This window comes from Sparus aurata, chromosome 8 (genome assembly GCF_900880675.1).
Source record: "Sparus aurata chromosome 8, fSpaAur1.1, whole genome shotgun sequence".
Classification (NCBI taxonomy): Eukaryota; Metazoa; Chordata; class Actinopteri; order Spariformes; family Sparidae; genus Sparus; species Sparus aurata.
The window spans coordinates 13,419,470-13,432,434 of NC_044194.1; the positions used below are offsets into that span (position 1 = coordinate 13,419,470).

Here is a 12,965-nt window from a genome sequence, read left to right on the forward strand (position 1 = left end):
GTCCTTTGAAGCTGTGTTTTTGCTTACTAATTTCAAGTGTCAATGCCTCTCCCATTATCTCAGGAACACTGTGCCATCGGTCCTTTACCTGATGGTTTCCTGATTACACTCATCAACGTCAAATCAAATCTGCTGTGGAGAGCCATTTCTGACTATGATTATCATTCGCACCACCCTGAAATTTACATGGCAATTGGCTCTTTAAGGTAATCCGCTGGCTACTGGAGAGGAGCCTCTAGAAAGTCCTGCACCAGCCTGATTTCAAATAGCTCGAGCATGACCTGCTGTAACCATGGAAATAATGGCAATTTAAAGGCTGGGAAAAAGTGAGGTCTGCTGGGAGCATTCTACTGGAAAAGCTCATTACAGTTTAAGGTGTTTCACACGTGTCACAATGAAAGTAATCTCTATTGACACTTTGCCCCCCCCCCCCCAAGAAATACCACGCATGCCTCCCTGAAAGTGATGCTCTGATACACATCGAGGATAGGCGAGGATTCTCCCATCCCACAAAATGAGTGGGAAGAGGACACACTGAGCTGCCACCGTGGCTCAGCTTGGACAAAAGGATCTTAAGTTGGCTGAGGGGCAATTTCCTTTGGTTGGTTCGCTTGTTGGGGGCTGAACATGGAGCTTGAGATTGGAGATCAAACTGGACTATGGTTGTGTACAAACTAGGCAACCACTTTACTTTCAGAAAGAGTCTTTATGGTAAGCTTTACTGATGCTAAATGCTAAATGCTTGAAGTAGCGAGTGATGCATCCAACCTGACAGCACTTCAAGGTGACGTTCCGAGAGCAGTCAGTTTAGCATTGATCAAAGAAATATGTTGATTCAAGAGTCTTTGGTTTCATTTTTCATAAGTAGACCTAAAACGACTTGTACTGCCACACCAATCTGACTGAGTCTCGCTGCCATTTATCTGTTATGTATCGTGATTGGAGCTTGCTAGCTACAAGGAACGGGAATTTGACATCGTCAACAGCAAATCAGCCATTTTTGGTAGATACCACCCGTCACGCTGTACACCATCTCAATCCATGCAACTCAGTCTAACTCAGTTAAACTTTTAAAAACTGTGTTAAACACGGTCAGTAGAATGGTTGTACGTCCAATGAACCAAAATAAATGGATCACGCTGAGGCACTGTGAAATAAGTACAGACAGAGTTAGGTGAGCAGTTAATTAGTCATGTTACTAGTTATCCAGGCTATAACTTGTTATGTGTTACACTGTGGGAGGCTAAAAAACACAGCCTAATGTGTTTTGTTTTACTAGATACTGATTAATCATGCATGTTGAGCCGACCTTTTGTTGGCATTCATTTAGCATGACATTAGCTAGGTACAGTATAAACGAGAATTAGGCCTAATGTTGGGCTGTTGTTCAACCTATAGACCTTAACAAGCGAACACATGAATCTTTTGTTGATATCCATTTCACCAAAGCTTCAAAAAAATACACGCTTATCAACATATTCAGTTGCTTTTTTTGCTCTACTGCTTTACACCCTTCTTTGCATCACTGACAAACATCTCACAGGTGTCACACTCCAAGGGCTCCCCTCATCTTACCGCACATGAAAACCACTCTGACTAATCAAAAACTGTACTGTAGTCAATAATTTGCATACTGCTTAAAGTGCCAGTCAAAAGTGTCGACACACTTTTCTCTCAGTGTTAACACATTCGAAATAAAGTTTGGTGTTGACGTAAACCTTATTGCGTTCCAAACATGACTCACACATTGGTATTTGTTCTTACAGAGCCCTGGTGGACCTGGCACATCGACATCCTCCTCTGCATCCTCCGCACGGCTTTGCAGAGGACGACTTTTACATCAACACCATTGAAAATCCTTCGAACTGATCGAGCACAGTCTTTAAGTTTTTAAAGTGCTATAGCAATTAATGTAATAACAGAATCGCTTGTCGTAGATTATTCTCATACAATATGCCAATTACACTCATCGCTAACTCCTGCAACAGTTTACGACGCTCATGCAATGTTTTAAGGAGCCCGGCTGTGAATAGAAGAGGGTAATGTTTTATACAAGGCGGCGTTAATATGGATCTTACTTCTTATCTTGGAGAGACCCACCATAAACTGCCTCCGATTGGTTTAAAAGACTCAACCGAAGCATCATGTCGATCATGCTAACAACGACAGACACTGTTTTCATAAAAGCAAATCGATAAATAATCACAGACACTCTGTTCATGGTCCTGAGATCGAATTTAGTCATTTCCAGTTTTATGTTGAAAGTCTTTTCTCGTGTTTCACTTTACACTTCCTGCCTCTTTCTTTTCCCCGCCTGTTTTTAAGTGCTAACCTGTGTTTCATTTGTGAATTAGCCACCGTGTATTTAAGTCTCGGTTGGTGTTGTTGTTGTTTTCCCCGGTCGAGTGTTGCTCCTCGTGTTACTGCTTCTCAGAAATTTCAATGAACGCCTCCTCAAGTCAAAGCAACAACTGTGACATCATAGCAGATGAAAGTAAACACTGGATTGATGGTAACGGGCATATTTGTAAAATATGATACAGAAGATGATCCGATTCCCTTTGCTCTACCTTGTCACTTAAATACCAGAAACAGCTGTCAATGTGTTGTTTAAAACGCTCTGAGCGATAAAATGCAAAACATCGCCCATGTTTTGCCCACATTCCAACTTGACGCACATGAACACACGAAGTCGGAAGAACGACCTCTGTACTCGCGAAGTGGAACCATCTAAGGAGCACATGAATGCAGCAGTGTTTTGGTATTTTTCTTTCATTTTCTCTTGGTTTCTACTTTGCCGGCCCGTTTTCTGCCCCCATTTAGGTTCTCTGGGATTCAACTTTGTGAATAAAACTTGCCTTTTGTTTTGTAATGCTGCCTGCCTCAGTGTCTTGGTCCTTTTGCAAAAACATAACATGCTGCAGTTCAGGGCTGGATCACAAAGGGATCCTTCTACAACAGAGCCCTCGTTAGCACAGCAGTGTTCTTCTTCTTCAAAGATATTTAGTGTGTCGTACACAATATATTTTAATATAGCATATATGGACCCCAGGCGACGTGTTGACACTGTAAATGTAATAAACCCAAAACCAGACCAAATCTTATTAGTAATGCCTTATATTACTTTGTTACTGCTAAAAGTAATATTAAACAATCTGGAAGAAATAAACGTGAACTTTTTCTTTTTAATCTGCGTGAACTGACATCTAAACATGGTGGAAAACCATAGCGAGGCGATCAGCTAGACGTTGATTATGAGTTTGTTACAGAGGCTGCATTGACTCAGACTCAATATTTATAAATAGCAAAAGTCTATAAAATGCAAATCGAGCCACAGCCTGTATGTTGAACTTCATTACAGACTGACTGACGTGGACTCCATAATGTCCAGATAACACAGACATAATTTCAAACACACACACACACACACACCTTGGATATTGTGGCTTTGGATATTGTTGGACCTGTTACAAAGCCAGAGTTGACAATAGCCCTGCTGAGCAAAAAACGATAAAGCCCACAATGGCACCAGTAAGCAAAAATGATATCCATCACACACAAGGAAACAAAGCCGCTCATCTGTTGTATAATCGACACTAACCTGCAACGGAGAGGTCAACAAATGAATAAACATAGATCTGACGGGAACGACTGGTTTAACAGCTGCACACAAGAGCCCCGTTTGTGATTTAAACACCGACTCCCAGAGAAACAACATGGAAGTCTATAACAGCATGCGACATCATAGGGACCATTCGTGATCTTTTATCGTCTCCTTTAGGCATTCGATAGCTGTTATCAGTGGCTTGACAAGCCGGCTGAATATATGAAATTACCCCTCATAATTTCGCGCAACCTTTTGAAAAGCACAAAGATGCACACAACCCGCCATTACAGCTTCAAAACATCTGCATGCCCAAGAGCCAGAATCTTCCACATACGATAAAATCATAGAGCATAAGCACGCCGCAATAAGTACTGTATTCTTGTATGATGTTTTCTGGGGAAGGCAAAACAGTCTGCGTTTTTTTTTTTTTTTTGTCAGGCGAGGACGAGCTATCAAAGGAAACTCATGTATCATTCAATGCTATCGTAAAATTTTCAGGAAGGCGGGAAGACACAGAGGAAGAGTGAGAGTCCAGCGCGGAGAGAGAGGGGCGAGAGCTCAAAATAGAAATCAAATTTAAGAAAAAAAAAAAAAAAAGAAAGAGACACACAGAGGCAGCCAGCAGGAGAGAGCAAAACAAGGACAGACGCAGGACGGCATGTGAGACAAAGAGATGAGAGGGAGGGACAGGTGCGAAAAGTGAACTGAGAGATGAGTGACAGGAAGTCCCAGGTGGATTGGATGTGAAAACAAGGAAGGACTCTGCGACGGGCGCCGAGTCCGACCATCCTCATTTCCACAAAGACTTCAAAACCATCTCCTCTGCACCTTTCCTCCAGCTCATTCACAACGAAACACTCTGAGGAGGCTGCAGTGATCCACAGTGATGAACACAACAAAGCTCCTCCGCTCTAAGGGCGCGAGGCAAGAAACAAAAAAAGAAAATCAGCTCAATACCCCAAATGAGGGTTCAAGCAAACCGATGGAAGGGTGAGCAATTTCCTCCCCCTCATCCTCGACTTAAATACCCTTGAAAAATACTTGAGTCTAATTTAAACCAGCCGACTTTTTGTTATACGACAACGGTTTCACACGATTACAGTATTCAGCGCCGGCTGGCTCTGAGCCATGAGTTCAAAATAGCTCCAGCTGATATGATGAACCAATTAGGAGACACAGCCAAATCGCAGCAAGCCTCAACTTGGACGAAAAATAAATAAATAAAACACAATCTACTAACACGTTTTAACAGTCAAACCCCAACAGAGCCAGTTATAAATATGCATATTCCAAAAACATTATGAAAGTCTTGTACAGTAGATGAGCAGGTGTGTGGGGAGGGGAACAGTGGTAGTAAATGTCCAGGGGCCACGACGAAGCCTGGAATTTCATTTAGTTTTGTTTTCTTCTGCAATTTTAAGACCATCTCTCGTTTCTAAACAATAGAGCATCTTGGCCATCCTGATTAGTTTTATTACGGACTTTGGTCAGTGCCTAAAAACAACATATAACCGATTAGGGTGACAGGAGAGGGTGTTAGAAAGCGACAAAGAAGGCATAGGGACAAAGTTGGGTTTGTTTCCCATGATTTATGATTATTACATTTCGAGTTTTCATTCACTGATGTCACTTTAGACAATAATGTTTATTATTAAACCGTAAATGAGTTCTGAGATAGTAACTATGTTTTGGCCCTCATCGGACAGGTTCATCTAGCTACATATCAGCCCCAAGTGCCCTCATTTCTCCAACTTGGGTGTCAGCGTGTCTGGTACAGTTTTGCCATCTGGGATTTGGTAGCCACACTTGAGGGTATTACTGCAAAAAATATATCAGCCGATATATTGATATGAGAATATTGGTATTGGCATCTGTCTCAAACACTGCAAATCAGTCGGTCTCTAAAAAGCATAACATTTCCCCATGTATTTTTAAATTTGGAGGATCCTTTGTCGCACGCCCAGTGCATAATGAAAACCTAAAACCACAAAAAAAAAAAAAAAAGGTCTGTAATGTTCAAACCTCATAGTGAAAGCTTGACACTGTCTTTACAGTAATGTGCAGTAGAGTTGACAAAGGAGGGCTGAAATATGCTGAGTGCTCAGATTGCGCAGATTATCTGTATTGTGTTCTAAAACGCTCAATTACCGAAGACCCCTAATAACCACTACAGATTCGTGCAATCACTTGCTGATTCTGTTATTTGTGCAGACTGGATAATGGGTGTATTAAAAGTTTGCATGCGACCCAGATTTTTTTTTTTTTTTTTGACACAGAACTGCGTATGAGTGAGAGAAGACTTGGACTGCCCCGGGTGATGCTGAGGGTTTTCTTGAAGAATACAGACATGAGAGGAGACAGAGTGAAACTACCACTCTCTCTGTCTCGGTTGGCAGTGCACTGCCTTCCAACACCCAGCTGTGTTTGTTTGCTGTGAATTAGCAGGCAGCAAGAGTCTACATGCTCGCTCAATATTACCCACATCACACCATAATTAGAGAGGAGTGCACTATTAAAATGGTCGTCCGCCGCAAAATCATCAAGTGATAATTCGTTCATCTGTCAAAACAGTTTTTTTTTTAAAATACCTGCGTTTCTTGTGGAGTGTTTTTCGCTGACATCGAGAGGCATGTAATCACAGAGGCATAAAATTAAAATATCACCTGGAATGCTGCCAGCTCTATCTGTCACTTCCATGTGACAGGTCAGGGCTGTAGATCCACGTAATGTGCTGCTGTTATGATATTCCCAAAGGCTGTGACAATCCTCCTTTAAAATGATATAATTATTGATTTGCACGTCTTCTCTCTCCTCTGATTGACTTAATCACTATCATCCTCCCGGTGAACTCCCGGTTAATGCAACCAAAAAATGCTGTTGATACAAGGCCAACAGGGATCAAATCAAACAGTAAATCTGGTCGGGTCCAATCCCCACTTCGCTCACAACTATGTCACGGATCAAACGGCACAGGGCTCACAGGAGCAAGCAAGAGGGTTTCTGAATGCCAAACAGCCACTGCTGCTCAAACAGATGTTAGCTGCACCACCTCTGATATCTGAAAATCCCACCCAACACCTACAACACGAGCCCCTGCTGACAATCATCAGCCCCACAGCTGAGCAGCTTAACAACCGTGAGAGCAATCGCAGGGTTATTCGTGAGAGAATGATGACATACATGAAAAACAAACCAAAATCAGCCAATAGAGAGGGATATCTGCTAAGTTGAGAGTGTGGAGTCACTTACAAAAACGGCACTGGCTGCAGTGCACATTCTAAAAATTCCGTGCCGACGCATCTATAAACGGCAATATGCAAACAGACGTCGCAGGCAGCAGAAGGAGATGATACCATTCAGTGTGCAGTACTTCCAGGGGGCTTAGATAACAGAAAGCCAAGCAGGAGGGAGGCTTCAGGATGACTGCACATGAGGACTTTTAAAATAAAACCCATCGCACTGGTTGCCAAAGCTAAAACACCGAAAGCAACACTCGCCCAAAATGTCTTGTCTATTAACCTATGAATCATAACCAAAACTGGCATGGGCCCACTCGCAACTGACACGTGAAGCTTGAGGCAAACATTTGTTCTTATGAAAGCTGACACTGTCAAAGAGTACACTCGGAAATATCAAAAATGAAAGTTTTAGATGTGGACTGGCTTGTGCTGCCTTTACGTAAGACGGGCACTAACTGCTGAGCACATAATGAGAAAGATTTCTCTGCATTAAAAAAAAAATAAATCAGCCTGCATGAATTCACAACCTACAGTGTGCAGCTATAAAAAGGGATCTCTGTGAAAAGCCAGTGTGTTTATGCAAATTACACTGTATATACATTCTAATCATGCGCTCTGGGAATATAAGGCTCCAGCGGAAAATAACAGAGATGAAGAGATCAAGGGAAGTGAGGGAGTCTTGTTTTAGAAGACCAGATTGAAGAGCTGCCGCGCCTTCGCGCTCGTTAGACACATGTGGAAAACAACACACCTTCAGGACGTTAATGCGGGAAAATGATTCTTAACGAGATTAGCAGTATTTATGCTTTGTCAGAGTCAGCGTCGTCAATAACACGTTTATCATCGCGGAAATGACTGCCATTTATCTCCGTCACACTTTATTATTTTGTACATTAAGCAGCTGTGTTTAATGTGGTTTCACACCAGTGGGCGGCTGACATTTTTTCCCAAAGTAAGTGGTCCGAGGAGTACAAAGGGCTTAATTAACATCTTAATGCCACTCTGTGTTACCCCCCGCCGATCCACACGCGCAAAGACACACAAACACACACACACTCTCTGACACACACAGGCGGACGTAAGCAGGGGTAAAAGATGCACTGAAAAAGGACAGAAAAGAAACATGCACTAGAATAAAATGTTGACAGTTAACATTTCTGCAAACCACAGGTACCTTCTCGCCGGTACGTGTCGTAAAACTACGTACCACATCGACATTTCTGCAGAACCTGTCATATTGTGTTTGTCCCCTGACTTTCATATCAGCAGGTGGAGGGGACAGTCGTGGAGTTAAAGGTTTGACGGCTGCCTGTCCAGAAACCACAGAGCCTGTTTCATTATTTGTAAGCGTGACACCATTGGATGGTTTGGACACCAGAAGAGAAACTGTATTTCACATGTCGAGGGGCTGGGATTTGCTGCTATTCCAGAGTAACTGCTTCGATCGAATATCTTTAATTATATATATCGTGCTTTTGCGTGTTTGGAATGTTATCTATTTATTTCTTTTCCTGTTACGTGACTTAACCATCATTAGGTGAGTTTTTACTGGTCTGGGTTTTTTTTGCTTAGTATTTTCTTCTTTTGATGTTTTTGTGCTTTCCTTTTTTTAATGAATAATATGACACAATATCGACACTCAAAATGTTACTTTTTTGATACCATTGTGTCGCTGATATTCAATAAAGACAATTTCCAGCCGTGTTTGTAACGACAAAACAACAGATTTGTTGTGACAGGTAGTCGGAACATCTCCAGCTGTCTGTGGCAACAAAACCAGGTATGTTTAACCAGACCTGAGACATTTCCAGGTGTTTGAAGGTATTTTCAGCACAAAATGATCATTTCCTAACCCTTACCAAAGTGTTCTTTGTGCCTAAACCTAACCAGACCATGGGCACAGCGTTGTTCATGGCCAAGATACAAATTAAGAATTTAACATAAAGACATGTAAAGCAACTTAACGAATCTGTGAAGTTTCAACATATTAACAGTTCAGCACCTCGACTGAGACAGACACACATCATCTTGTCTGTGAGGATGCAGTTACTCTTGGCCTTCACAGGGTCAGAAGACCAACTGATTGTCATCCTATCCCGCCCACTCTTCACTGTCACCGGATGGAAATAAGATCCATTTACAGCATTGCTCCTGAGGGGACCTCTGGCACTTTCCAAGGCGCTGGCAGCAGAGCTACAACCATCCACAGCAGGAAACTAGAAGTCATTCACTGCTCCATTTACTTTAAAGTGGAATATCAAATATAACACTATGTTCCGGGGAAGCAAACAATAGAAAGACTCCGTAGCACCGTCCTACTTCTGCACAGATCATTTCCCCCCCGCTTCATATACGTTACAGCGGCATCGAAGAGGAATCTAGGTACAGCCACCTTCTGGGGATTGAAGCAATGCATATGACATAATGCAGAGAGACATGTGGTGTGCGGCGCCTGCTGAAATGCCAAATCCTGCCATCTGTGGACCAATAAGTTTCACAGCAGTGCGATGGCGGACTGAAACAAGTAAGTTTGAGCCAACATTAAACTTAAAATAGGTGACCTGCGTTCCTGGGTTGTACAAGCACAGGATGAATCAGAAATCAATTAACTTTAAAGGCATGCAAATCTAAAAAAAAAAAGTCAGTCAAGTGAGGTGGCACTCAGCCGTACAGCTCTGTCTGTCTACCTAATGAGTGGTTGCCTCCCTTTAATCAATCACATTTCATACCACATAATCACAATGACATGCCCTCTATTAGAGGTCAGTCTGCTTGATCTGTGCTCTGTTTCTCCTCAATGAGTGGCCTTGTACGAATGCTGTATCAGCATAGTTTACTAATGTTTGAGCTGTATCCGTCTGAGGGATTCATTAGTTTGAGGCCGCACAGAGGAGGTCATGTGGGCGCTGAGGCCATCGCATCACGGCAGTAATGGACAGTGGTGGAAAGTAAAAAAGTCCTCAAGTGCATTTCAGGTGAATTGTACCGCAATGCGTTAACATAGTGTCTTGTTTATTTTGTACTGTCATCTGATGGTTATTCGTTTGTTCACGTTCAGACGAAAATAAAAAACAGAATAAGTTATAAATATCTCACGTCGGCCCAAAAAACTGCACTTGTACACACTGCACAGACGACAGCCGATTTGCCAACTGCGCGAAATATCTCTCAATACCTCAAGGCAGTGGTCTTCTGTATTCGTAGGACTCGATATGCTCAAACAGCAAAGACAGACAAGTGCGAAGGGTGCGGGACACACCTCAACAATTAAGGCCACAGACACTCACCACTGGCCTCGTGTGTCAGAGCCCTTTAAAGATTAAACTGTAGCTCCCGACTGTCTTTACTTGCAAACCCTGGCATAAAAGCAACGTCTAATTGGGGCTCCTTGTCATGTTTCAGATGTCTACCAATTGTTAGCAGTTCCACCCCAGAGACATTGCCCCTCTAAAATTGAGCGATGGTTTTACTTAAGTAACAGTTTGAAGCTCAGGGAGGTCAAATTATCCAATATTTCACAAAAAAGCAAAGATTGACTTCAAAGTTGAAAAAAATGAATGCAAATTGGTGCTGCAGAACTTTTTTTTCTTACTCTCTCTCTCTCATTAGTCATCTCAAGTTCACCAAGATGTATCTTGTGACCCTGTGGAGGGGACCTTGAAATGTACATAAAGCAGCTAAAACGAGCTTCACATCCCCCTACCACAACAGTAAAACTACTTAAAGGGTAACTCCACAAATGTTAAGCATTCAAGTGTATTAACACTCTTGGGGAGTACTACTGTATATGTGAAAAAAGTAGTAAAAAGCCTTTTTGGGCTTCAGATGACGCTTCATGTAATCTCATATATTTTCTCCAGGGATTTCACTCAGTGGCTAAGTTGCATTGTGGGTAATGTAGGCACCAGGTTTTGAAAAAGAAGAAGAATACCAGGAATAAAAAGGTCATATCCCTGGTTCTACTGTATCGATTTTGGTAATTTTTCTGTTCATGAGTCCAACAGTCTTATTGGAGGCTTTATACTACATTTTCACATATTCAGTATTACTCCCCAAGACGTGTAAATACACATGGAGTTACCCTTTGACCTTAAATGCATCAGCATTAACAATTAAAATAATATGATGTATATTGGAAATGCCACAAGGCTCAGTTTTCAGGAGAATTAATTACTTACGGTACATTTTGCAGTTCATACTTGATTTTGAAGGCAGAACTTTTAATTGCAACAAATTATTTTTCACTGAATTGGCACTTTGACATAAGCAAGAGATCTGAATACATATTCCCCTGGTAATATGTCTTCGTTAATAACTGTCTTGTTACAGAAGATTCTCACTTCAACACAATCGCACATAATATTTGCACAGATTTTCATAATATTTGCACACATTGTCCTTCCTCCAGTGCACTAAAGTGTCATCCTCTAACAAACTCGCAGAAGACAATGTTTATTTAAAGACTCTCCGATTATTAAAGCATGTTAGGACGGCAACAAATGTGGCTGGGAGCTACAGTATATCTGTTAATGAAGCTTGTGTGTTCATGTGTGTGTGAGTGAGTGTGTGTACGTGTGTGTGTGTAAACTCACCAGCTTGCGTTGACACCAACCACAGACGCCACAAAGAGCTACCAGCCAAACTGCACACACTGTCACTGCGAGGGAGACCAGGAACACACTGAGGGACACTGAGCCTGTACACACAACACGCACACACATGCACAGGGAGGCAGAAAGATAGAAAATGTGAGTAATGGTTTTTTGCATACATGGAGAAAAAAACATGGGATTCTTGCGACAGAGCCAATCGCATGTCACGGTAAATCATGTAATCAAAAGGGGGGCGAACCCCCAAAACAAATGCCGGGCCTTCTCCCTCCACGTCTAATTGAAAAGCCGGGCAGCCATTTTTACATTCTGTCATGAGGAGCTGAGAAATACAATCTCATCACTACCTCCTCTTCGTGCCGGAGCATTTCAATACCTTTCCAATAAGGGCTGCAGCCAGGCATCACTCACTTGCACACACATCACTGTCATGGTGTCACAGCTTGTTAACTGACAGGCTGAAAGTGAAGGGAAGAGGGAGGCTGGGGGGGGAGCAGGGAGGAGGGGAGGCCGGGCTGACAATACAAGAGAGCTCATGATTAATGGGTATCAGTAGAAGCCCAGAGAGAGAGGTGGCTCTGGAAGAGAGTCATAAAAAAACATCATCTATTGCTGCTCGCATGTGTCTCGGTGTGTGTGTGTGTGTGTGTTTGTGTTAGTCGCTTCACACCTGCACCTGCACGCCTCCGTCTGTTTACATTCCGGTTACGATACTGATTGGATCTAAACTCGCGACCACTTTGCATTTCAGACGGTACGTTCCCCGCATTTAAACAATTCGACGGCCTTCCCTTAAGAGGATGAGGACGAAGCCTCGTTGAGCTTTGATATTTGCACGGCGGGGAGGATGCTAATGTATTCAACTTCATGATTTCCTTTTCCAACAATTCTGATTCCTAAATATACAGTGATAAACAGGGTGTCAGGACGCATTTTCACACAGCTGAGTGACAAACACTGACAAACACCCGTGCTTTTTGCTTTCAATAACTGGGTTTTGCCTTCTCCCAAATTGCTGTCTCCTGCCCTTCCTTTACCAGTCACAACTGGCCTTTTCATCCCGCTCCTCCATCATATTTTTTGCTTTATTCTCCACTTCGTCGTGTCCTCTAGGGGAACAGACGAGCTCAGAAAGGAGGAACAGTGGTGGCTGAACTTGTTTCATATGGAGCATAAGAATCAGCATTGTATTCCACAGTCCTCCCTCAGCATAAACTGCTGTTTTGAAGTCACAGTGACACCTGAGGCCACTTGCAGTCAGAGGAGAGGGAGCACATACAGAACAGCTGAGGCCATGAACAGCAAACCTAATGACAGGTAGGTGGTGATTCGACTTCTGCCACTAGACAGCCCTTTAAAATATCCTCAGGACAGAAATTCTAGTATGTGACCGTACTGAAAAAAGAACCATTTACTTCTCTGGCCAAAGTGGAGGGTGAACAGACTGTGCACTCTGCAGGGAGAGTTGGATGTGGATGAACTTTGCAGCATGGCTAACTTATTCATAAC

At 42.6% G+C, this 12,965-nt stretch overlaps 1 protein-coding gene across 3 annotated transcripts in view; it reads right to left on the reverse strand.

Moving 5' to 3' along the window:
* The window catches only part of syt7a (synaptotagmin VIIa), an 89,104-nt gene that overhangs the window by 42,743 nt on the left and 33,396 nt on the right, over positions 1-12,965 (reverse strand). For all 3 annotated transcript variants that reach the window (XM_030425411.1, XM_030425410.1, XM_030425409.1), the window contains exon 2: positions 11,439-11,542. In XM_030425411.1, coding sequence (XP_030281271.1) covers positions 11,439-11,542 — 104 coding nt within the window. The remainder of the gene's footprint in view (positions 1-11,438; positions 11,543-12,965) is intronic.